Raw genomic sequence first — 27,272 nt, 5'->3', positions numbered from 1 at the left:
GCTTTTGGACCACTTCTGCTGCACTGAAGGGACCAACAGAGCATCACCGACAGCCACAGACTTACCAGGAGGCCAAAGCAGGAAATGGCAGCTGGCCCTTTCTAGCCTTCCCTCATGTTCTCCATAACAATTAAACTTACTTGTCACGTGCAAGTAGGAAGGTGGTAAAGTTTTAATTGTGACTAGAAGTGTCTCATGACTTTTTTCCTTTAATTTACCTTTCAAATAGTTCAATGTTACCCGTCTCGAATCAAAAGACAGAAGTCCCTGTACCACCACACAAAACTAGGACCACTGTAATGTCAAGGCCTTCTTCAAACATGCACCTTTGCAGTGCTTGTACCTAACACTTCTTAGCACAATGGTCCTTACACTGAACCATGGGCCACAAGTGTAAGCACACAGACGTGTAAAAATAACCAAGGGCACAGCATTAGTCTAAAGAAACTGCCAAACTCAGAAGGCTCAGCAAAAATTACAGGATTTCAAAAGTGAACTAAATGATTCCTTCTATTCACTGCTTGTGGTTGTGATGGGTAGTGGTTTTACTCAAGGGGAAGGTTAGAAAGAGATGAAAGGTTATGTGGTCTACGATAACTGTACATAATGCATGATTAATTTGAGCTTTAAATGGTTGTATTAAAGGCCTCAGGGTATCAAGATGAAGAACATCAGTGAAATGTAAATCTGCATTGAACTAAAGTCTTTGCAGACTCGATCGCTGCTGTGACTTCTTTTACAAACTGACCAAGGACTAATTATATCTTTTACTAATTATATCTTTTATCTTTAAAAATCCAAACAGTTTAAAGGCAATATAATACTCAATGATCACTACTGATGCAATGCCATTTTTTGACTCAACACCAATGTGCAGGTATCAAATAACTTACCTTGAATGTAGCAAAGGCATCAGAAGCTATATCAAACGTTGACATTTCCACATATTTGAAGAAGTCTCTGAATTGTTCCGAAAAAAGTATGATTTTGGCTAACGGTTCGTGCCGGATACACTCTCTCAGCATAATTCCACAGCGTAAGGCAATATTTGGGGATTCGTATCTGGAGAATGGAAGGAAACAAAAAAGATCAAACCATAGAAGACCAAAAACAAGCAGGCGATTTTATAGCAATAGGGAAATTTGTAGCACAGGAAATATGTGCCAGAGAGGGTCCAGCACATGCACAGCGTGTCCCTGAACCAGAGCAGCTTCAGGACTGCAGCTCATAATGCCAGAGCTGCCAGTATTTCCCATTCCTCACCTCTGTCTTTACAAGCCAATGCACATTTCAGTGTAAATGTGCATTACACCTCCTCTCTGTGAAGACTGTGGGGAGTGCCTAAGGTTTCAACAGAACTCCTTCACCCTTCTTTCATTTATGAGAAAGCAAAGCCCATAAAATACAATAATCTCCCTTTTCAGATGTAATTCTGAGCTTCGTGGTTTATCCAAGAAAAATACAGCACCTCATGGCCACCCAGCAACTCCCACTCTTCTAGAGAATGTCACTCTCAAATATTAATGCCTAATGAGGAAGGTAGGAAGAGTTTAATCTTTCCTGCAGTTTAGGAGGAATTTTGCTCAATCCCCCCTCTGCAGAGGCAAAGGGTTTGCTCAGGAGTTGAATATTTGTTCCTCAAGTTACAATCCCATTACGGCACAGGCATAGTCACAGAGAGGAGCCAGCACACCTCGCAGTCTTGGGAAGGGAGGCAGAGGGGAGGGAATTCAGATCATCTTCTATTTCTATAAAGTCTTGATGTCTTTAAAGTTGGAGTTAATCCAAAACAAAGCTGTTAGAAACACAATTTGGAGAAAAAAAGAAAAAAAAAAAAAAAAAAAAAAGCAATCTAACAGTCAGGAAGGAATTGAAGTGAACCTCTTCCAACAATATTTAGTCATGTGAAAGTGATGAAATCCAAGGGGACAGAAAGCACACACTGTTTCAATAAGCTGGTTATACTATATCAGAACTGTGTATTATCACCCAGAGCTTATCAGCATCATTTTTCCTTTTCACAATTAATTCCCAGCACTAGGCCAAAAAAAAAAAAAAAAAAAAAAAAAAAAAAAAGAAAAGAAAAGACAAAATGCCATCTGTGCTGTGAGTGAGTGGGCCCTCAAATTTACCACCAGCATGCAATTTAAAAGAATTGTAGTGTTTTGAGAGCATACCAGAGCTGCATACTTCAACCTGATGTCAACAATAGTTGGCTTAATGAAAAATGAACCACTATGCCAAAAAGGCAAATGAAACTTCCCACCCTCACAAGTAAATGCACGTGGTCAAGCCCCTGTTTGTTTCCTTCTGGGGAGCATTTGCAACCATGAACTTGAAAGCCTTTAGACAACAGGCGTACCACTTTCAGTTAAGGCACACCTCTCCTCTACTCCATTAACAAGAACACTAATTTTCAAGCAGAAAGAGGCGGAGCTGCTCCTAGGAGAGCAGCCAGGAAAGTATTTAACACTTGGCTAAGGAATATTTTGTTTGGAATAAAAGCAAATTACATTGTTTCCAGCACAATAACTTCTTAAAACACCAGCATCAACAGAATCATTCTTAGTCAAATGCTCCATTATCTGGAGCTGGGTTATGGACCTTTGACTGTTCACATAAGCGAGGGAAGTTGGGTTTGGCTCCTGGAGTATGCCTGGAAGAAGCTTATAGGCTGCCCAGTCATAACCAACACGTTATCTGCACCCACATTTACATGCAAGCCATCAGGCAGGAATGATGGAGATGTATTTCAAAAAAAAAATAGAGTTCTGCTATGATTAGCTTACAACCTAAAGAAACGCCCACATACTGACCACTGGGGACAATCAGAAAGGGAAATCATAGACTTGAGATATTTCAAAACACTTATTGTGGAGGCTAAAAGAGGCATGACTGAGAGCAGAGATGCACTGAGGAGCAAAGAGAATTCTTCTTCTGTGGCTAGTGCAGAAGATGGTACAAGATATGGATGCATGGGGAGGAGATTACGAGGACATCAAGCCTGGAAGACAGCCAGGTACACTCTGATCTTCTTTTACACTACCTTCTGTAGCTTGAGTTCATCTTAACTCAAGGAATTGTGCAACTTTAGACAACAAACTATTAAAGCTTTACCTGCACTATCATATGAAGGGATCAACACAGATCTGGGCAGTGACTGAGCACTTTAGAGATCACATGCATCGTGATATGTATATTCACAAAAGGTCCTATAAATGTGTAATTTATGAGAAACGATGAAAACAGTGCCACAAACATAAAGTCTGCTATCATCACTGTACTAGAAAGGAGAAATATTTAAAATTATAAAGGACCAAAGGAAAAATATTTTAAATTATAAAGGAACAAAGGAAAAATATTTTAAATTATAAAGGACCAAAGGACTCTATATACCAAACATTGTATTCATCTAAAATCCTATTCATACACAGAGCCTGCTCATAGAGAAGATACCATAAAGGCAAGTATTCATGCAGAAGCAAAGTCAATTCACTTACAAAAACAAAAACAAAAAACAGTAGTAAGTAGTGAATTATGTGCTACATGTTTTTTCTGAAACCGAGAATCCAGGAGGGAGTAGCCAACAAGTAAAATGAAGCCTAAAAGGTAGGAACAATTATCTCAAACTGGCAGTGCCACTGGAGTATTAGGCAGGAAATACTGGGAGGGAGCCCTGATTCAGGATCCTTCCCACTCAACAGAGCTCACATTATGCAATGAAAAAGCAACCTTTTGTTGATACTGTTGGGAACTGACTGTCAGGGGGCAGAGGAAATTTTGCATCCAATACAAGTAAAACAATGACAAGCCTTCACAATAGTCCCGGGCTGTTTCTTTTACGGTCATGGTTGGAATATTTTTTTTCTCTCTGAGTAATGTCATATAACAAACACTAAAAGGCACAAGCGTGCCAAATCCACTTTCCTTTAAGCAGATTTCAGTTTCATATATATTCACCTAGTATTAAATAAATATGAAAACATGTCCTCAAGTCACATTTTCAAGTGGGGGTGTTTACCACTAAGTACTCACAATTCACTGGGCACAAGCACCACGCACTGCCTGCACCCAGCAAGCTGCTTGTAAGGGAACCTACCCTTACTTTAGGTATGTATTTGAAGTACTGTTTTTCTAGGCAGCCCTGGCAGTGGACCTGTGTGGGTTAGGTAAGGCAGAAGGGTATCAGACATTATTACACAGCAACTTCTCAGATACCATTAGTGCTCAGTGACCGTCTTCTGGAGTACTGCTGAAGAATTTGATAGCACTTTCATAGGAAAAACTTGTAAAATGGCAATTCTGATACAGTGCAGTGCTGTAGAGAGATGGCCAAGACATTAAGAAGGAGCCAGAGACACAAACTAACACGGACACACTGCTGCACCCACCTCAGAAAAGGACGTCACTGATGCCACTTAAATACATCCACTGGCTCAGGTCACCCTCAGTGACATGTCCATCAGCAGCACATATGCATAACATGAAATTTTTACTATCATTTTAATATTCCTGGTTGCTACAGATGCCAAGGAATATCTGGGACGTGGTCCAAAAATATTTTCTAACTTTAAATAAAGCCGAGACATATGGCAGAGATGCACACACAATGTGCAAAAACAAAATGAGCGAAAAGGAGAGAAGGAAATCTAAAAGTCAGGAAAGGGAAGAAACTGATTGCATCTATGTATGAAATTGAAAACAGTTGTACAACTTAACAATGACTGAGAGAATTATCAACACTGTTCTGAAACAAATAGTTTGAGGTTTATATAAATGTTGAACTTTAATGAACAAATGAAAACAAAATCCATTTAACTAGCTTACTGGCTTCCTTTCCAAAGATGCTGGTGCTTAGTAACACAAAACAAGCCAGAGTTTCAAAATTAAAGCAAAACCACAATGAATCACAATACTTGTAAGAGAAAGACCTAGGTCAGAAGAGCGACCTGCCCTGGTTCCCCACCACCCTGCTGGTGGGAAGAGCAGTGGATCCAGACCAGGACCTCGTGTTACCAGAGCAAACAAGAGTTTTGACACCACATTCAATGACAGGCTCCGACTCCTTTAAATCCCTGGTAGAAATTAGTTCACTCGATTACTTCTCTTTTCCTGCTCAGATGCGCTGGAACATCGCCAGTTTTGAGGCAAATAGCTGGTTTAGAGGAATCAGGCTCCAGACGTGCCTATTTCCCCCGACTCCAAGGGAGGCCGGGATCACTCACTCAGGTCTGTCCTTGGCAGAGGGGAAGGCTGGCTGGAAGGGATTTTACCCCTGGGGCTGCATTCCTGTTATGCACAAATCTTAGGGCTTAAGTATTTTCCTAACACCGATTGCAGAGCGAATGGCTAAAACGCCAATCTAAAGCCTCAAGAGCAAGAAACACATTAAAAAAATATACATATTTTTGTAAGTACCATTAGTTTAAAAGGCCTATACCATATTTTTCAAATGGTTGTTACTAGTATAACCAGGTAACTGCTGTGAGAGTCCTCGTTGTTTCATACTGGTCAGCTAATGAATGCACTTATTTCAACATTAGCTCTTTAATCCCAATGACATATATTCTTCTTTCCTTAGAGAAAAAATAAACAAAATCCTAAGGCCAAAAGAAAACCACAGAAAACAGTAGACTAAGTGTTGGAAAAGCAGATATTCTTGCTAAATGGGAGGCACTTTTGGCCAAGCAAAGGGGACAGAAACCTCAAGACTTTAAGGCCAACATTTGTGCGTTCTTGAATGCAACTACTGCTGATGTCTTCTCCATGCTTCTCCCCCTCCCTGGCCAGCTTACCTTGGGAAACACCAGCTGAGCACTTATTCCCTCACAGGTTAAAAAAAAAAGAAAAAAAAAAAAAAAAGATTTACTACTGAAAGACATGGAGTTCATTAGTGACTTAATTTAAAGTTGAAATTCACATGTGGCTACAAGCATTCGAGAAGTCTGTCCCACAGACACAACTATGCATTTTTGCTTCTCTGTGTTCTGCCACATGGTGGTCCAGCATTTGACTGCAGTTATTTATAGGGAGCAGTGTAACTCCCCTCCTGCAACGCGAAAGGGTCTAAATGAAATTCAGCAGTTGTCAACAATAATACATAAGAGTTCAGGGCAAGAACTGAAGTCACATGTCACATGGTGAGCAGTCAAAAACAAGCAGCACATAATTAGTCCAACATGACGTTTGGTGAAGAAATAATGGCTCAATAAAATAATCCAGCTATTAAAAAGTGTACATTCATGTAGAAAGAAAGTCAATATAAAAGAAACAAAAGAAGTCTGGAATAAAGTGTGAAAATCCTTTTTAAAAATAAAAATAAATAAATAAAAGTGAGACAGTAGATCAATTGCAATGCCAGTATGTTCCAGGCAATGCTCTTTAATGAAAATCAAAGTCAAATGAAAGCACCCACCCTTTTAGAAGCATGAATAGGATATGTGGATGGGCGCTAATGTATTCCACAGTAGGGCTGCGTGTGCCAATTTGTCTTCTCAAGATGTTGTTAAATATCTGGGAAACGTCCTTTTTGCCCTGTTAAAGAAGCAAAACATATCTTCAACTGTAAAAGCATGAGTAAATGACCATTCACTATAATATCCATTTAAAGCAGAAATGAAATTTAAAACAAAAACAAGTCTGTCTCCTTTTGGGGCCCCCCATAGTCCCACCACATCACACTTGCACTTTTCTCTATGCCACAAGAAGGTTTCCTCCCTTGGGTGGCTCTGAAGAATACTTAATCCCACACACACCCATTTATACCTTTTTTTTTTTTTTTCTTCTCTAGATGAAGATGTGTACCCTCTTTATTCTGTTGAGCAACTCCCTGGCTATTTCATGTAACAACATTAAAAATAATGAAGCAAACAAGTACCCTGAGCCAAATGTGCTTTTGCAGTGTGTATTATTGCTCCCATAGCCTCCAAATATAAGTTGTCAAGCTAGAAGCTGGTACAATGAAACACAGCCTGGCTTTCTAAAGCTGAAGATTTTCATTATTTGGATGTCATCAATGCAAATGCAACTGCAGTCTTGAAAAAATCAGGGTTAAATTTAAAACTGTACCCCTTATTTAACCATGCAGAATGAAATAATTGCTATTGATCAGAAGGCTGTGTCACATACATGTCCCAGCTTCATTCACAGCTAAGATGGGAAGGATCTTTAACTTTGTCCTAAATTTCTCCTCTCTCTAGGCCTACACACATCTGTACAATCATCTTTTGTCTTTGCATACTTCCCCGTGCAGATAACTTTGCGGAAGGCCCTTCCAGATTGTGCTCTATCCAGCTACAGAGCTTGCCAACGCATCTTGCTTTCTAAGTCCTCTTCCTCCCCACCGCTTTCTCTCCCCTGGCCGCAGGAGACAAATTGATGGGTGCAATTAATAGAGGGGAGAGACCGCTGTGCTAATGGCCAGTAACCAAGGCACTGAGCAAACAGCAGGTCACTATGCACAGGGCGAGCTCAAGCAAAAGGTTGCTTATAATCTCGACACGCTCATTGATCTGTCTTGAGAGGACAAACATTCCTTGGCGAAGGAATTATTGAATGTTTTAAGCCAAGGCACAGACAGTTTCACACAGAGAGAAATTCCCTGGTTTCACCTCTGCAAATAAATCACTGCTGAGAAACACAAAATATTCTGCTTCCCTACTCGTTCCAGCCCAGCTGGCCTGGGGACTCAGGGACTCGGGGAATTAAATATGAGGATCAAATCAGACCAGGCCAATCCACCTGCCTTTGTCTGCAGCACTTCTGACCTCTGGACATTCTCTTAATGAAGCTAATTCTTTATAAAGATGCCCCATTCTCCCTATCTTCACAACACCCATAACAGATGTCTGGAATCCTGCGATCCCCAGCGGCTTCAGCAGTTACTCCAACATGAAAGCAATCCAGAAAGAGAAGAGCTGTCGAAAGGGGAGAGAGAAAAAATGGCCCCAAATTAAGTGATTCTTTCTGCTATGCCAAATTTTATACTAGTTACTTAATGCTAGGTGTACTACAGCATTATGTCCAACAGCAGCATATTTTCCAGAGACCAGTGATCAGGAAAGAAGCTGGTCTCTCCGAATTCTTCTCAGGAAAACAGAGGCAGATAGAAGGAAACCAAGGCAGACTTCCCTCACCATCAGACATCCATAAAAATTGTAGGAATGCTTTTGCAATGCTTCTCACTTGGATCTGCAATTCCAGTTTGCCTTATAATGAAATACATATGACAACTGAAGCAAAAGATAAGACAGCATGGACAGCACTACGGCTAGACAAGAACAAATTAACAAAGAAAATCCTCAGAAGATTCCATCATATGAATAACAAATTGCATAATACTACATCTACTGCAGTTTACCTCCTATCTCAAGATAAAGTGAGAGAAACCATCCAATGTTGCCAGTCCTGGGCTTGTGGCTATTTACTGTCCTTTTTATGGGCTTTACAGCTTGTAAACCATTAGGCTTATATGCAGTTAGTAACATCTTAGTTTTTGTTTTTAAATAGACTTCTTTGGAACGCACCTTTGCCTCAACTCTTCAAAGTTCAACAATAAATTTCGTGTTCTAAATTTGCAAAAATCTATCCAGTCTGATCTTGATTCTGGGCTCCTGCTCAAACCCAACTTTAGTGCTTCTTAACAGTATTATCAACAAAATTATATAGAACCAAAGAATCATCAAGGTGGGAAAAGCCCTCCAAGGTCATCTGGTCCAACCATTCCCCTACCACCAGTGTCACCCACTAAACCACGTCCCCACGCACCACGTCCAGCCTTTCCTTGAACACCCCCAGGGACGGTGACTCCACCACCTCCCTGGGCAACCCGTTCAAATGCCTAACTAACATCATATTGTTTCTTGAGTGGCAGAAGCAATAAACCTCTGTTTTTTATAGATGTGTGATGGAGATACGGAAGGACATGACAATGCCCTCTATACACACACATATACCCCTGCCACGTGCTGCAAAGCATACTGGCAGATGAAACACAAATGAGACAGGCAGGACTTCAGTCTGTGCTTCTGCCTTTTGCTAGGTGAGGGCATTAGCTCCCATTTCTCTCTTCTAAACAGCCAGCAAGTTTCACAAAGTCTTTGAAATCACATCTTCAAAGGCTAGTTCAACTACGCAAAAATTAAGTTCAAAGTGGCCAGCAGGTTCAACAATTTTTGGGATGGCAAGGGGTAGTTAGGAGAAGAAAGGGAGTCAGGACAAAATAAAGTAATTTACATAAATATTATCTCCTTCAGAAATCAGATTTTCAGGTATTGGTTATTTTAATTTCTACCATGACATACAGATCAAAAACCTAACTTGCATGTTAAAAAGTGATTACATTGCTTGTTTAATGAAGAAACCTAAATATCAGCTGTGGACAATATAACAAAATAAGCAGAAAAGTTGAAACTAAAAATGTCTATGGGAATTTAAAGACAAGGCAGCATATTCTCTTACTACCCTCTTATTCAATGATATTTCATTTCTACTGGTTTACTAAAGAGTATGTTGAATAGTTTTGCTAAATGACTGAACAGGTTTTATCATAGAAAAATCTGTTTTTCAATAAAAGCTATTTAGGATTTTTTTTTACTAACAGATTTCTTTCTTTTTTTTTTTGTCTGACAAAAAAATCATAGAATCATAGAATCATAGAATATCCTGAGTTGGAAGGGACCCTTAAGGATCATCAAGTCCAACTCTTGACACCGCACAGGTCTACCCAAAAGTTCAGACCATGTGCCTAAGTTCACAGTCCAATCTCTTCTTAAATTCAGACAGGCTCGGTGCAGTGACCACTTCCCTGGGGAGCCTGTTCCAGTGTGCAACCACCCTCTCTGTGAAGAACCCCCTCCTGACGTCCAGCCTATGCAGATGATCAGGCAACTGAAAAAAATCCAGTAGTTTCCCTTCTCTGTTGTATTTGCTAACAGTATCTTCTCTTCCCTCCCTCTCATTTTCTTCAAAAATATATAAATATAAAATACATGTATTTTTTGGGGTTATGGTTTTGCGTGGATTTTTTTTTGTACTTAAGGCATCTAACAGTTACTGGGGAAAGATGACAGCTGAAAAGATCTGAAGAAATTCTAGCATAAAAAATCTCCTGAACTCAAGACCTTAAGAAGAGTGAGAGAACTTCACTAGCAACAACATTTCAACACCTACTGGAAAATCAATCAGTCCCTTGAACGCTGGCTTTACTGGGGACAGGAGGAAGAGGAGGCAAAAGCAACCATAAAACTCCCATCGTTCCTCCTTTTCTTTCATTTTCAAAATGGAAAGCGAAATGAAGTAACAACAAATTACTTCAATAATGGGATAACTCTTACAGAAGAAAGTAAATGTCACAAAAGGTGACTCTGAAAGCATCAGGTGATCTCTCCAAGGAGCTGCTTTTTAAAATTCAAAAGCAACCCTGCCCTACACACTGGGTACTGTCCTGGCTTCAGACCTCAGTGAAAGAGGTTTGATTTCTGGGAACCAGGGATTTCGATCTGCTGGGAGATCCTCAGACACTTCTGACAATTCATCAGTGCCAGCAAACCATAGAAAACGCACAGAAGCCCTCAGAGGCCAGTATCCCAGCTGACCTTGGACCACAGAAATACTGTAATGTCCTGGCAGTGATGAAGTTTCTTCCCTGACCATATTAGCTAAAGTTCAATTAAAAGGGTTTATATTTATTCTGAATTGCTGTAATCTGTTTTTACTAAAACTCTTCTTCTCCTTAATTATACGGAACTTCAGTTATCTTAATTCTATTAAATTCTTAGCTTTAACAACAGAACTGGCCATAAATTCCATGGACTATATAATTATATAATATTTATTTATTTTCTGTTGAAAAATAATATATATATTCTTTTCTTCTTTAATCAAAAAAAAAAAAATGTAAGTGGGGGCAATCCAATTTACCTTGCCACCTGCTGGCAGTTTTCAACACCTTTTTCTACTCTTTTCCTTTCAACTAAACCACCTTAATTTTTTCAGTCTTTTTCATAAGAGGCTTTCCCATGTTTACAATTATTTTCACTCCATGTCACTGAAACCCTTCTCAAATCAGACACACTTCAGAGATAGTGATTGACTCCTGCTGCAGTCTCCCAAAGTAAGAGGTTAATAATCACTGCAGCTTGCAAGGTCATAAACAGTATTCTCATCATCATTTCCTATCTTGTTCGGATTCACGTAGTAATATTTCTTTCTTGTTTATAAGAAAACCAAAAAGGTAAAATCAGATGCACTGCATATACTCCTAGTATATGAACACATCTGTCAGTATACTGAACAACCTACAACTACCTTCCTCAGCGTGGGAGAAATGGTGCAACCATGTGTCAAGTGCAATAAAATTATTTAGGCTTCAGAAAAACACAGCTATCATCACAGCCAACACTGAGACCAGGGAGATAAGGTTTATGTACTTTGACCCACCTCAAAATCTATCAGCTGCAGGTTGGCAATGAGCGTCACCAGAAGGCCACTGTTGTACAATTCTTGTGCCAGCTGAGCCACTACTTCTGTAGGCGGCTCCTTGTCCGTGGTCCCACACAGAATTTCCTTCATTGCTTGCAGGGATTTTGACACTTCCTCTGACGCCTGTTGACCAACAGACAAGGGTTTGGTTTGGTTTTGTAAAGAAAGTAAGAAAATCAGATTGTTTTAAATTTAAAAAGACGAACAGTTCAAAACAAAAGCTTCTAACTTCACCTGTGATGATCACAGCTCTTTAATACTCTATTGTAATTCCCTAGGCTGCAATGCCCACACCAGATCCTGCAGGCCTTACACTACACATAGATATATTCAACTTAAACCTGGCATACTGTCACTTCCAGGCCATGGGCATGAAATAGAGTCAGAAATACAGTTACCAACCCATGACATCAAGATCCTTTGTGAGTGCTCCCCCAAAGAAGCGGGGAGCAGCTCCGCTACCACTCCTGCAGTGGGCTCCCTCAAGACTTGTGGGGCGAGAGGCACAAAATTGGGGCAGCCAGCAGCTGCATTGCCCCCATCCAGAACTGCTTGCTGATGGCCTGTCCTGGCTCCTAACAGCCAACCTAAATAACCCTTGTAACCCTGCCAGCCTTGTGTTGCCACCACCTATTTCTCCTCGTCGCGTACGCTCCAAGCCAGCGTCTTCAGCAAGGGATTTATCTGAAGAGTGCACAGGCACTTCAGGTTCAGGTTGGGAAATTATTTAACAGCTTAACTTGCTTTCAGTAAAGCTCCACAGCTGGCTCCCAACAAACCAAGTCTTTCATTTTTACCTCCACCTAGTGTATACTAATTCGAATAATTTCAAAGTTTCAAATACTGAATGTATAAAAAAAAATAACCAAGAACTGCCTTATGAAATATTTGGAAGATAAAGCTTACAACAGAGAAAAATGAAGGAGAAAAGCACAAAACCAGGTAACAGCTTAGTGTTGGTGGCAGTCAGCAGGTTTCAATGAGATGTGAATTACAACGTCCCAGTTTCAAAGGGGAAGCAACCATGGGTTGCAGCGAGGTAGCTCTGTCCTCACAGCCTCGTCCTTTCTTTCCATCCTGTATAAGTAAAGGCTCCTTGGAGCAAAGGCTTGATTTGTGAGCATGTGTTTGCTTTAAATCCTACCTGCTGTAACCATTGGGCAGTGCAGGCAACAGCTCTTTCTGGGTCAGGGTATATTTAATACACGCACGACCAGCAGCTAGCGCATATATAAGGCTGGTTGGATTTATTTATTTTTTTGGCAGGGTGTGGTAAGCAAGTAAAGGAGAGGTTTGAAAACAAAGATGGTGAAAGTTTCCGAAGCTAGGACAGCATTTTATGTCTAAATTGCAAAACACTTATTTGAAACGAGTGTTTCAGTAGCTAAGCAGGAAAAAAATACAAAACAATACACAGAGAAAAAAACAAAAACAAAAACAAAAAAACAGTCATTTGTAAAAGCTAATTGGACATTAATGGATGTTCAAAGCCAGATCGATAATTTCAATACGTCTCTCACATAAACTGAAAGGGAAAATGTCATGCTTCCAAATGTCACCACATCAATCTCCATAAAACAACCCTGCAGTGCTCAGGAGAAACATCTCCCAAGTGCTGCTGATCTCCAAACACTTCAATATTGACTTACATCACAGAATTTATTCACGTTAGTATAAACTGAAAAAAAAAGCCACCTTCACATCACATCTACCTGGATGATTCAAGGTAGATGATCCATTTTGGACAGCAGAAAGCATCTCCCCCAGTCTGTCTGTACCTATTCACAGTTTTCTAGTTTAGACAGGCCAGCATGAGTGGCATGTAAATGAGTATGACTATGTGGTAACTTTAACCACAGCAGAAGTCTTTTTTGTTCCTTAATGCAGTTCGGTAGAAGAGCCTATTTTTATCACAAACGCTAGTAGTATGTCACTAGAGATATCCCACAGAGTACAGATGGGATTAACAACGGGGGTGCTATCTTGTAAAATAAAGCTCTAAATCTTTATAAGAACTGTGCAAATATTTTCATACCAAAGGAAAACCCATACGTTTTTGGCTTTTCACCCATTCTTCTTGGTAGGGTGTGAATATCTCTGGCATCCTGTGGGTAAAAAAATTAATACCTCTCCTTTAAAGTATAAGTAGTCCTTTCTGATGTGTAGGAAAAGCCTGCAATACTCTGCTTTTTGTTTTGTTCTCAAAATGAGGCCAAAAAGTAAAGTGCTGAAGGAGAAAGAAACGACAGAACATCGTAGTGTTGATGGGCACAACGGGGCCCAAATGGAGCTGTGTTTCTCTGATCAATCTGCCATCCCATCCGCTCACCTTTTTTGCTTTTGTACATGCAATTTACATTTCATATTTAACTTCCTCCTTCTTTATATCCTCTGGATATTCTGTGGTTTGACATTCAAGCCTCTACCAAAAGCTATGGTCAAATCTAAGGACTGCTCTTCTACCTCTATCCCTTATAATCTACCTGTAGCAAATCATAGTCCCAAGCACAGATTTGTGAATTAACAGCCACTTCCACTCTCCACTTTGACATTTCCACTTAATCTTACTATTTTTTTTAGAATAATACCCTAAGTAGATAAGCACTGTGTCTGGGATGGAAACTTGCGCAAGACTCTGAAGAAAAAGTCATTCCAAGATCCAAAGATCCCAGATTTGTCCAAAAGAAACAATAAAGCCAAATATATTCACTTGAATACGTTGAACATAAATGACAACAGAAACATAGCTACAGAACTTCTCATACAAAGCCAGACTGGTCCTGACCTTTTTAAAGAAAACATGAAAAAAACACTAACCAGCAAAACCCTCAGCAAGACGTTCTTCCCCCCAGCAATGCCACAAACATAAATTTTGTGACAAAAGGAGAGATTTGATAGAAAAACTGAAGTCTACTATGCCTTATGTACTGCAATTTACCTTATATCAGTGGCAACAACAACAAAAATCAAGTACTGCAGCTGTCACTTCAGAAGTCCCAGAGCAAAAGAAAAGGTTTCATGAAACTTGTAAGGATGTTACCCATTTTCCTCATTCTTGTAACTAAGCACAATCAGTTTTTCAGAACTATTAGATCATTCTCCTCTAGGCATGAGTCCTGTACATCATGATTGAACTTATTTCTTTATATTTTAGAGATGTTGGTGTGGGAGTATAGGAAAGAGAGAGAGACAACTGAACACAAGTCCTAAGCTTATATACTTATCGCATGCAAGTGTCAAAAGTGGCATGTGCTGAACTTTGGACAAATAAGTTGCAGACAGGAACAACAAAGAAAAAATTAAATGCAAGCTGATTCCCAGCATGTGCATCAATTTAATGGTTGTGTTGCTGTCACTGCACAGGCATCAGGATCTCAACCTACTAAGCAAATTGAAGGCTTCTAGTCTTAATTTCTGCCATGCAAGCACCACTGTCATCTCAGTTCACAACATCCAAACTTGGGAGGATCCAGTGCCACTCCAGAACATTGTAAACTTCAGTGTGGGTACATGGACAAGCCATGAGTGAGTTACAGGACTGATTTGCAATAACTATGTAAAGGAGATGAAGGAGAGCACAACCTGTACTGACCTGTGCAGTGAAGGCAAGTTTTCCAGCAATGGCCATTTCTTCTCTACTTTGGCCCAACATAGGACTAACAAGTTGTTTTTTTTTCCAGCAAAAAATAACTTATTACTCATACAGCATAATTTTCTGTGACCAGCAACTCACAGGAAGTTTGAGAGTCCATTTAGAAATAAAATGTTTTGTGTAAATATTGAAACATAACAGCTCTTGCTTTGATCAGCCTACTAACCTTACTGGGCTGTCTAATGGGCAATAGCCTTAGAGATGGAGAACTGACAGAAGAGATAAGCATACATTAATTCTCTAAGTTAAATTATAAACATGCTCAACCTCTCCTGTTGATAAAGCTGGGGTTTTGTCAGCATTAATGTGTCTTTCCAAACCTATCAACAGCTTCAGCAGTGAGAGCTGGAAACTTATGTGTTGAAGATGCTTGGTCTTAAGCTTGCTTCCCTTGCAAAACGAAGCCTTGTTGCTGTTGACTTAACAGGATCATAACATAAAGAAGTTCCTGAAGAAATGATACCCTGAAATTCTATTTGGGAAAAAAAAAAAAATCTTCCTCTCCTTTCTTCAAGATCTCAAAGACTTTCTCTCCTATCTGCAGCTTAACAGAAGTCTGAAGACCAGGTGACTTTGTTGCAGAGGTTCACTCATTATTTCAGGATGGGTAATGCTATGCCTATAATTAAATATTTCAGCACTCCAGTGTTATGAAACATCTTAATTTTCCTTTGCCACAGAACTAATACTGGGTTCTGCAGTCTAACTTGCTTTGCCAGATCTAGAAGACTATTTCTTAGTTTTACCTATTTTGGACTGATCTCTGTGTGAAGGCCAAAGTGTGTAACAATGTTCAACATTAGGACAACAGTTTATCAGGCTTGGAAAAGCTGGGAATGCTGCCTGAAAAGTTACATTTTTCTCTATATTTTACAGTTATACAAGACACTGCAATAAGGAGCGCCTTGTGTTTTTCATTAAGGGATTATGAAGAAATCCTACAGGTCTTAAAATTTTTCTGTTCTTGTAAAATCTTCCAGGGAGATTTTAAAGGGTAGCATGAAAGGTTAAAACAAAAGTCTTATCCGTTGTTCATGCAGAAAGCTGAATTTTTATTCCTGTAATCACGTAATTATGTATTTTCCATACTCAAAGGGTAAGCTGTCTTATCTGTAACTGCTTGTGAATAACATAGCGGGAAAAAAAAAAAAAAAAAAAAAGCAAGCATTCTACTTCAGAAACAAAAACTTCACAAAGGCAGTTTTTGAAAAAACCCAAAGCACATCACAGCAATGCTTTATCAGGAATCCCTAACTTTAACAACTTTAATTTCTAGCCCTTCCAATATGGCTAATAGAAGTTACCTCTGCTTATAAACCTTGCCCTTTGCTTTTTCTTTGCTATTTACACCAATTTCACCTTTATCCTAAACATGTCCTATTACGCATTTGTGATCCAGATCTGTTATGTTTGTCAAAGAGGCAGATGGATCTCCCATTGTGCAATGTGTGCTTGTAGCCCAGAAACCAACCATATCCTGGGCTGCATCAAAAGAAGTATGGCCAGCAGGGCGAGGGAAATGATTCTCCCCCTCTGCTCTGCTCTCATGAGACCACTCCTGGAGTGCTGCATCCAGGTCTGGGCCAAACAGCACAAAAAGAACACAGAAGTATTAGAGAGAGTCCACAGGAGTGCCACGAAGATCATCAGAGGGCTGGAGCACCTCTCCTATGAAGAAAGGCTGAGGGAGTTAGGGTTGTTCAAGCCTGGAGAAGAAAAGGCTCCAGGGAGACCTTACAGTGGCCTTCCAGAACCTAAGGGGCCTCTGTGAGAAAGCTGGGGAGGGACTCTTTGCCAGTTGAGTGACAGGACACGGAGTTATGGCTTTAAACTAAACGAGGGTAGGGTCTAGATTAGATATTTAGAAGAAATCCTTTACTATGAGGGTGGTGAGGCCCTGGCACAGGCTGCCCAGAGAAGCTGTGGGTGCCCCATCCCTGGAGGTGCTCAAGGCCAGGCTGGATGGGGCTTTGGGCAACCTGGTCTGGTGGGAGGTGTCCCTGCCCATGGCAGGGGGTTGGAATAGGTGATCATTATGGTCCCTTCCAACCTAAACCTTTCTGTGAATGTAGATTCACTGCATCTTTTTACTCCTCTTCAAGGAAGAATACAAAAACCACAAGGGGAAAAAGCATCAGGCCTTGAATTAATCATCAGTCTGAGCTGCTCCTCTACTGCAATGCAACTTTCAATGCTATCAGTGGATTGTCTCTGTGTTACCTGCTTTACAGGCAGGTCAGAGGTTTCACACATATGTACCTATGTTACAGGTCAGAATGGCCTATTCTTACAGGGACTCAACATAACATTCATGACCAACTGTAACAGCATAATGGAGAATTCAGAAACATCTGAACTGACTTACTCTTGATGCGATTTCAAGCTAAAAGGATATACAGGAAGAAACTGTAGACTTCAGCAGAACATTTTGGATCAGGAAGCTGAATTCTGACATTTAGCAAAACATTATGGCCTATTACTCAAGGAGGCTGGCAAGGACAACCTAGTAAAGCAGGCACAATAATTAAAGTTCTAAGAGGCAATATGATTACATGAAAGAGATAGGGTCGCCCCACCTGGACATAAATTCCTTTCCCATTGTTAATCCTGCACTTAAGGCAGAACTAAAGGTTGTAAGGTGCTTAGAAATGGAAAAGAAAACGGAAGAGACAAGCTTTAAGCTCTCAGCACTAGTGCCTGATAGTATCTAGAGTTTCTCCCACCTCTAAGAGCAACAACAGGCCTTGGCAGAATGGGGAAGCTGAAACAAAACATGCCACAAAGTCCCAGGGCATGTGAATTTTGTGCAGAGTTAGAAGGAAGGGGCGCCAAGCCCTTCTTATCTTATTCGCTTTGTTTCAGTGTACAGCAATGAAGTCAAAGGCAATTTTGCAACTGGCTTTGGCAGCTGCAGAATCGAGTCCACTGGTATTAGCATTTGTGATAGTCATCCAATCGCTTGTCCATGCAAATGCACATCCTGTCCTCTGCATGCACCTCATCTTACACACAGCTTCGCCATTGCCCTATCAGTGCAGGAGGAAGATGAAAATGCTCTGGTAATGGCTTCATTGGTCATACATAAGACAGCAGGATTTATTGATTTAAAAAGAATGTTATGGAAATCTTTTAAGACTCTTAACTGTAGCTGTATTAAAATGCTGCTCTCCTGACCCTTCTGAAGAGCAGTGAATGTGTTACAGTACATGGAGATGAAATGGAGGTCAGATTACACTGACCTGAACAGGCAGTCTTGTTAGAAAAAAATGTAAGTGAAAGGGGAAGAAACTAGATGCTTTGAGTTATTTTACATCTAGCTTTACTACGTTTCCGAATACCAATTAAAAATGCTGCAGCCTGTGGCTCTGCCTGTCAGAAACCACTCAACGCAGAGCCCTGGATGAGCTCTAACTCATCGGGTTTTTAGGGTCCATGACAAACCCAAGGCTTGAACCAGCTACCAAAAACTGCAAATCTTTCAGGACAACTAGGCCAAGCCCAGACAGCTTAGGGCCAAGCACACAGAAGTCTAGGCCAAGTTTCAACCAACCCCAGATCCGCTTCCCATCCTGAATTAAAAGCATGTGACACTTGGAACGCTTTTGTTGAAGCGTGGGTTCAGAAAATGTTACCAAACCTGTAGGCACTGCAGATGGCACTGAGTCAGGGCTGCCACACCCCAGCGTGTTTGGTTAGCAGCAAGAGCGGGATGTTTTCAGGGACATGCCTCGGGGACATCTTGTGTGCAACCTGAAGGGCTTTACGGTGACCAGACTTGTGGCTGAACACAAGACTTCAAGGAGATGAGATGTCACCCTCTTTTTTTGTGAGATGGATCAAGCATCTGCTCCATTAATGTCATTTTACAACATCCATCGACAAAACACACAATAGCATTCACAGTAATATATTAACTAGTATGTCACCGGTTGTCTTTCCTTAGGTTCAACAATTGTGCTGACCTCTGTGCTGCTATCAGGGTTTCTCTTCTGTGCTCCCTGTTTACGCACGTCCTCTGATACAGCAGTCTGTGCCAGAAAGTGGGACGAGGTACAGGGTCTAAACCCCAAAGGCTTCCTTTCCTAGGTTGTTCAATATTTCCTTGCTTTTCTAGTTAATTCCAGAATGGATATTTCTCATTAAATACAAGCAAGTTTGGTTCAACATGACTGAGAATAACTTTTCATGAGATTTATAGAATTCTGTAATAACATATAATTAATTGTTCTTCACTGCATCGAAGTCTGAACGTGATGTCAGCAACTGTACGTGTCATAGGAATACCTCATTTATTGCAGATGTTGGAAAAGGAGGATGCTTCACAAGGAAGGCTTTAGTATGCTTTTCAGCTGTCTTAGCCTACTTAATCCTGTAATTGTTACATTTGCTTTTCCATTGCTGCAATAGCTTCTATAAAGTAGATGCTATTAAAAAAATCAAAGAAAAAATAAGGTGTTAGAAAGAGCACTTCACAGAAAGAGGAACCATGCGTGGTAGCACTTCTCGACCTGTGCTGTCAGCTTTCAGAATGCAGCTTAGAAAATGGCAAAAGATTTAAACACACATGCAAGCAAACAAAAATAAAACACCCATAAAATAAAAACTAAGGAAGGAACATTCCAACTTGGCCTACTTTTCAGTTGGGAATGTTTAAAGAGCATTATGGCAACACTGCACACATTAATGGATTAAAAAAATACGTGGAAGAACTGGGTCAAACTCAATCCTTATCTAAGGAGACAGATGCTAGTCCAGTCAATAGCTCAGTCAAAGTCTGAATGGGCCCTATTCTACGACTAACAATAAGCATCATTAAGAAAGAGGGCAAACTTCTGTATATTATGTGTGTATGTGGAAATGTATCTCGGAAAAGACATATAATTGCCTTTACACTTCCAAGTAGCCCTATCTGTCAAGTTGTGTCTTTGCCCCTCTTCCCATTACTCAAAAAGTCTTCCCCAGTTTGCTGACAGGCTCCTTCTACCTGAGCACTGCATAGCTTGGGAGGAATGATCATTTCTGCATTATTTAAAAATAGCCCCTCCGGAGCACAGATGGCTCCTGCTGAAAGTTGCACGAGGCTTTATTTGAACTGTCAGCCTCGTACAGCCCCAGCCCATGGCATTTTCACCTCATACTTAAGATTCTCAGCTCAGGAAAGGGAATGGGGAAGTTCTCCTCCAGGCTTGCAGTTACTTAGGCCTTGCCACTCTTCTCTGTCAATTTGAAGTTTATTAGCAGCTTTTAGCTGTCTCAGCCCACATGCTACATTTGCTGTACTACAATAACAACTGAACTGTCACAGGATACATCTTGTTTAAGTATCTGAGGCAAGTTCTAGTTGGAAGCAGTTTTGCAAGCAAGCAACGCCAGGGATGCTGTGGAGTGGCATTCCTGCTAGTCCTGGAAACCTCAATTTTATGATGAGGTACAGTGGCACCTCTCCAGTTTTCTCAGAAATCTGAAAAAAATGGGAGAGCCCCGACCCCCCAAAACTTCTTTGTTCATAGGCCCACTGGGTCTAAAAATCCTTGGGCAGCTTTTGGATATCAAGGGTCTGTGGGTCTTGCAGGAAGGAGACAGAACTCTGGGTCCTTTTATCAAAGTTTAAGACTCTTCCTTTGGAACATAAATCGGAGAGAAATTTCAACATCTTACAAGCCTCTGCAGAGCACAGAGTGCAGTATTATACTTTTTCTTTGCTCTTGTTTTCATTAAATTTTCTATAACCATATTTAAGACAAAACAACGTTATCCATTAGTATAGTTTGAGTGAGTAAATTTTGAAAACTTGTGCACCATTAAAAGTGCCACCACCTTTTCTTTCCCAATTCAAAATCCAACCAGTATTCAAACACAGGTCTACTGAGCCCACAAACCCTGTATGTCTAGTAAGAGACATTATAGTGACTGTTTTAGCAAGAATTACTTTCCCTAACATTTTTTAAACTTATCATTGTCACAGCACTGAAAATATTTCCTTATGGTTTACCTTCCTGAACTCAGAACCATTAATCAGGCTACCTTCATTAGCAAGTAGGATACATTTCAGAGCAGCTCATTGCAATGCTTCAGATGCATGGTAGCATTACTGATGAACCTCTGATCTTCTCCTCCAAAGGGAGAAAGGCCCTTTGTGCTTCCTCTGCATCGGAGCACAAGGTCCTGATCCAACAAGCCATGTAGGCATATGTGTAAATGCCATCCAAAGCAGGGCTGCTTTCTTGACTTAATGTCTTGAAGCTGAAGTAACACCTTGTCCCCCCCCTCCTCTCTCAACCTAGAGAAAAATGATGTATGCGTGGCAGGGGGGACATGGACAGAGTCACCAGGCTGAACATTTCCCTGATCCTCACCCCTCTCATGGCCACACAAATGCCAGCCAGGCACAACCACTAGGTGAGACAAGTGGGCTGTGCAAGGAGAGCAGAATGCTCCCCTCAAAGACAGCATGGACTCGTCAGTTAAGCTGGCTGCCAAAGTGTTAATAACACAGGATCATTCAGATGAACACAATTCACAGAATTCACAGTTCAGGAGAGTCTGCCAGATTAGGACTTTTAGATATTTTAAATGGCCTGTTTGCATCCCATTCAATCACATGTAGAATAAGAATCATTAGTAAATTCACAAGCTGTCTCCACCCTAAACAGCTAGGGGAAATCTCCCACATCTTCCACTTTGTGAGGAAAACACACACCAGCTGTTATGAGTTTAATGAAAAAATTACATTCAGTTCTCCATTTTCTAAGAAGTCTGAATTTCTCCTACTTTGTCACTAACATCCAAAATAAAATAAAAATAAAAAAAAAAAACACCACCAAAACCCAGCTCAAAACCACAATTCAGAAGAGTCATACTGCAAAGCAAATCAAAAAGAAACCTGAGTCTAGAGCTTCTGCTTTGAATGTCATCTTTAATCAGGTTCTGAAGAATGAATTCAGAAGGGGAGGACAGACACTGCCGATTTATTTATTTATTTAAGTTTTAGTTCAGAGTCAAATTCTCCCAGTGCTTTTTCAGTTAACTGAAGGTATTTCAGCATGAGACATCAAATACCAGAGGCCTCACTGAAATCCACGTGACTGATGTTACATAATTAACATGCTCCGAGCTACTTGCTTTGAACCTAGAAGTTTCCAGAGAATTTCACTTTGGATGCAGAGGCAACTGTGCTTACCTTGTACTTTTGGCTCATTCTAACACAAACTCCTGTGCAAGGTGGGAGGAGGACAACATGCAGACACAAACATCAGCTGCAGAAGAACTGTGCTAATGGAAAATTGTCAGCTACTTCTGCTCCACTGTCACTCAGATCTAATCCAAAAGTAGTTTGTTATTAATTAAAATCATGTTCTATAGTGGGGTGTGCCTTCTTAACTGGTCATTGAGTAGTAGAGTAGTAAAAATAACTCAGGTCTGTATCACAGAGATAAAGGACTGCAGTAATATTAGCAAAAACCCAGCACTATAATTAGAATACAAAGAAGCAGAGCACATTTAGGAAGTACTGATACAGTGAGACCTCATACATACAGGTTTGATGCTTTATGTGAACAATGTTCATCAGAAGTAAGTTTTGCTCTGGGGGTACCTACACATTAATTGGCAGTCTCATTCGTTATCCTGCTAGAATAATTAATAGGTTAATAACTTTCAAATAGTCCTCCATGCTGCTTTGCTAGATGCATTGCTATTCAAAGTAGTAGATCTTTTTGAATAAGGCTTCTGGATCTCAATGTTTTCTTTTTGACCCCCAGATCTGTTGTCCTCTACTTATGCAAGCTCACTGGTTTCAGTAGAACTGTTCAAACATAAAGCTACTTACATGTGGAAGTGCTTGCAGAATCAGGGCAGTGAGCGAACACAATTTCATTCCCTTCATTCTGCAGTTTCCCCAGCATAAAACCCTTATCAGTTGTCTACAACATTACCTCATACCTTGTCTGTTTTTTTTTCTTGTTTTTCCAATATGGCCATGTTTTCTTTCAGAATTTTCACAATCTCAGCAGGATTTTTGTGCGATTTACTAAACAAAGGCATGTTTTTTCTTCACCTGGATTTCTTCTTTCAGTATAGAAGAGGACTGCCTTAAACCAAATGAGAAACAAAAATAGCTTTTAAGGTTTATACAAAAAAAAATGCAATAAAAACACACAAACATTATGAACAAGAAAAGGTTATGCCTCAGTCACAATATTTTGCTTCAGCTAAGCAGGTAAAAGTCCTCAGATACAGTCATTGCAGGTTCATTGGGAATTCAACAACCAACATTAGCATGTGGAAAACTAACCAGCACCTGTGCAGGAGCTGGATGCTTCCTAAAGCCTCAGACCTACAGTTCAGTGCTCCACTGAGTCTGTATGCATACATCCAACATATTTTGGACAATGAATATCTGGCAGACTCCTAGATTTCTGATACTGGTTTCTTTCAAGCTTTACCAGTTCCACTGCGATGCACAGTAACTAACTTTAGACCCCAGCACACTAAAAACATCCTTTGTTTAAAACATTGCAAAAAGCTTATCAGCCATCACTCATTCTGCTTCAGCTGCTTTTCTTTTTTGGTCTAAAGGTTCTTGATATGAAGCAGTTTAGGCTACTCCCTAAGTCTGACAGACTTCAAGAATCCATCAGTACCCGTGGGTCAGATCTCACTTATGTAAAGCATTGCCTGAATTAAGTAAGTAATAGAGGATCAGGCCCAAACACGGACACATGTTTTCCTGACATTTAAATGAAAGACTGAGCATTTCAATGAAAATCATAGAATCATAGAATATCCTGAGTTGGAAGGGACCCTTAAGGATCATCAAGTCCAACTCTTGACACCGCACAGGTCTACCCAAAAGTTCAGACCATGTGCCTAAGTTCACAGTCCAATCTCTTCTTAAATTCAGACAGGCTCGGTGCAATGTTTGCTTGTTTAATTTAAAGCATTCCTCCTCTGGATGCCTGGAAAGGCAAACACTAAACCACTGTATTTATACATGGAAGAAACCAAGTAGCTTAGTTTATGATCCTACAAAGCATTCAGTGGTAAACTCCCATAGCTCTGGCTTAGAGTCTGATACAAAGATCTACTGAAGTCAGCAGACAGACTATGGATGTGCTCTGGTTAGGCCAGTAACACTTTACAGGGAGAGCACAGCCCTATTCTCCATTTCAGCTTGTACAACATGAAGAGGAGGAAAAAAAAAGGCCAAAATAAGCTCATATTTTCATCTCTTCCCACAACAAAAGACAGCCATTGTCATCAACCCTTCTCTCACACATTTGTAAGATTAGCTGTGAAAGCACAAATACATACACAAATCACTTCCATTTCCTTGTTCTTTTTCAACTCTTACGATAAAAAAGCTTTATCCAAGCAGTTTTAAAGGAGAGAATTAAATTAGTACAATACACGACATATATTTTTAAAAAAACAGAACTGTGCAATGACTTCCCAGTAGTCCCAAATGAACGCGATCCTCTTGTGTTCTGTTGTTACTACCAAAAAACTTCAGAGTCTAACATGAAGTATGATCCCACTCGTGCCATATATCCATATTTTATTAATCCCAAAATTCCTATGGAACTAATACTTCGATTACATATACATTCTTTTACAAATATAAATAGCAATCACATAAAACAGTCAAGTATAAAATTCAAACCACAGAGGAGTATTAAAAAAAAAAGCTATACAGATTCTGTCCTAACATCTTATTAAAAACATTTCAAAATATTTGCAGATTATCTTTACAAGAACAGTTTCTATGACACAAAGGAAATATTTTTAAATATCATCTTTGAACCAAAAGTTCCTTAATAATGTCAAGAGTACATGAATTTGTATATAGCTTCTCAGTTGTTGCTAGGTTAGTTTCACAGAAATATTTTCATGTTCAAGTTCTGAAAGCTCTCCTCCTTCAGATTTCCATTTTCAAACTCATGGTTTGGTTCAAACTAATTTTTATTTTTGCAGTTTTGGCTACATAACCTTCAATACTTGGCTGAGCTCTCAGCTAAGGAGTCAAAACGAGCGCTTAGCGCTGCTCCCATCGAGCTCAAAACTGTGATTTTTGGCAGCAGCATCCGATTAGCAACAGAGCAGAGTCACACCTCAACTTGCCAACGTGCAAGACTGAAGGCTGGGTATACTCGTGACTAACTCATTTGGGCATGTTCAGCTACACACAAGCACCGGAAAAGACTGGGCCTCTCACCAGTTAGCTTACTTCATACTTGTAGGCAAAGGCAGTATTATACAATAAATTTGTTTGTAAGCTGCTAGCAAGTGCCAAGCACCCTATAACCACCTCACATGTTCTGCAGTCAGATCAGTTCTTCATGACACAGCTACAAAAGGGCCTAAATCTGCGTGTTTTTATTACCCATGAAGACAAGGCACGAGGATATGAAGATGTAAGAGATATTTGGAGAGCAGGAGCTAAGCTGGCATGCTGCATTTTAGAGAAAGAAAAAAAAAATAATCACCAAGGTGTGGTAGGTTTATTCAGATTGCTTAAGACATCCTTTCATCTTCCCCTCTGGCAGGTCTCCACATAAGGAAAAGCAAAGGGGAAGATATTTTGAGTTTTTCTTTTTTTTTTTTTTTTTTTTTTTTTTTTAAATTGAGGCAGTCGTAACCTAAATGTTCTGAGATTTAAGAAAACGAAGTCCACATTTCTAACTGATGTTTCTAACTGATGTTGGCTATGAATTACAAGCATGTCCCCCCAAAAAAGTAACTTACATAGCTGTCTAAAGTCCAGTGTATTTAAATAATCACTGATGCTGCCAAAACACCCCAGTAGCCAGGCTAGCACTTTTCCTCTGTATGGTTCATCTAACTATTGAGTAACCACAGCACTGCTCAGTGACAAATGATCATTCCTATTCATCTCATAGCCTACCACTGTCCTAATCACAACAGCAAAATTTCTGATAATATGGCAGGAAGGGACTCAAGAGACTGTTTAGTTCATCCCTCCGCTAAGCAGAGCCAAGTCTCTGCTTCACTTCATTTATCAGTCTTACATACAAAGCAAAACATCCACTGCTTGCAAGTGGAGGAAGATATGGAGAAAAAGGGGAAATTATGGCTGTTTGGATTTACCCCTTTTCAGGACATGGGTTTTAATCCATATCAGCATCTGGCAAGAGATGCTCCATCACTCCAGAGAACACTGGCAGCTGCAGGTTACAGTCAGATTCAAGTCCCTTTGGCTTTTCCACATAGGAATGTCTTAGGGGCACATGCTGTTCACAGTTACAGACAGAAGCAAGTGCTGGTAAAAGTGCTTTGCTGACATTTGGAAGCTGTACAACTTCGTCTTAGTCTAGCTATTCCACAGGGCACATGGCAAAACGAGGACTCCTTACTTCCAGATTTGTTTCTCATGACTGGATTCTCCAGCATCTAAGAAAGCATTACATTAGCTCCTGCAGCTGCAGCACTTCTGCCCTGTCCTCTTCTTTATACCAACTCTCTGTTCTCCAAACTTTACTTGTAAGCTTTTCTCTTCAGTAGATGTACTAATCTGGTTTAAATTCCCTATTCCCTTTATTGCTTATTGTCATTTTGGGATTTTTTTCTGGAACTCAGTAGTTTCAAGACATCTATCCCTTGGTCAAAGTTACTTGAAATTGGTTCCAAAGTTGCAATGGGAAGAGAAGTAGAAAGAGACAGACGCTGTGACCATGCAAAGCTTTGTTTTTTCAAGAAACCAGTCTAAAAATAATTGAAATATGAAGATGAATGAGAACTGAAAAGAAGGTAATACAAGCTTACTAGAAGTAGCTCATACTACAAACCATTATTAATAAAGGATATTTTTAGACAAAGAAAATACAGTAGACCCCATACATCTGACATAGAAATATGCTAAATTGAACATAATAGAAAAACTAGAAAGAAAATTACCATGTAAGTAGAGATTGATCCTCTGAGAAGGCAACAGTAATTTGGGGACTGAACTTTATTTAGAGAGGCATTGCAACTGAGATCCTACCAACAAACTGTGATGACTCAAAATGTGAAGACATCATCAATACTGAAGAAGACTGGAATATCACTGCTTGCAAAACTGGAGAGCCTGACATAATAAATGTCATAAATAATAAATTGATAGACTAACATAATAAAATGG

General features: G+C 40.0%; 1 protein-coding gene across 9 annotated transcripts in view; it reads right to left on the bottom strand.

Annotated features, from left to right (window-relative positions):
* The window catches only part of CAB39L (calcium binding protein 39 like), a 62,496-nt gene that overhangs the window by 13,942 nt on the left and 21,282 nt on the right, over positions 1–27,272 (bottom strand). For 6 of the 9 annotated variants that reach the window (XM_084505124.1, XM_084505126.1, XM_084505123.1 and 3 more), the window contains 4 exons: positions 23,075–23,223; positions 11,440–11,604; positions 6,416–6,534; positions 894–1,062 (listed from right to left, as the gene is read on the bottom strand). In XM_084505124.1, the coding sequence (XP_084361250.1) occupies positions 894–1,062; positions 6,416–6,534; positions 11,440–11,604; positions 23,075–23,176 (555 nt within the window). In that variant the 5' untranslated portion in view covers positions 23,177–23,223. The remainder of the gene's footprint in view (positions 1–893; positions 1,063–6,415; positions 6,535–11,439; positions 11,605–23,074; positions 23,224–27,272) is intronic. The other 3 variants (XM_084505129.1, XM_084505128.1, XM_084505131.1) reach the window with 2 other exon arrangements.

The sequence above is a fragment of the Aythya ferina genome, assembly GCF_964211825.1.
Source record: "Aythya ferina genome assembly, chromosome: 1".
NCBI classification, from domain to species: domain Eukaryota; kingdom Metazoa; phylum Chordata; class Aves; order Anseriformes; family Anatidae; genus Aythya; species Aythya ferina.
The sequence above is the reverse complement of the archived record's forward strand: the minus strand, read 5'-3'. Positions and strand labels throughout refer to the sequence as shown.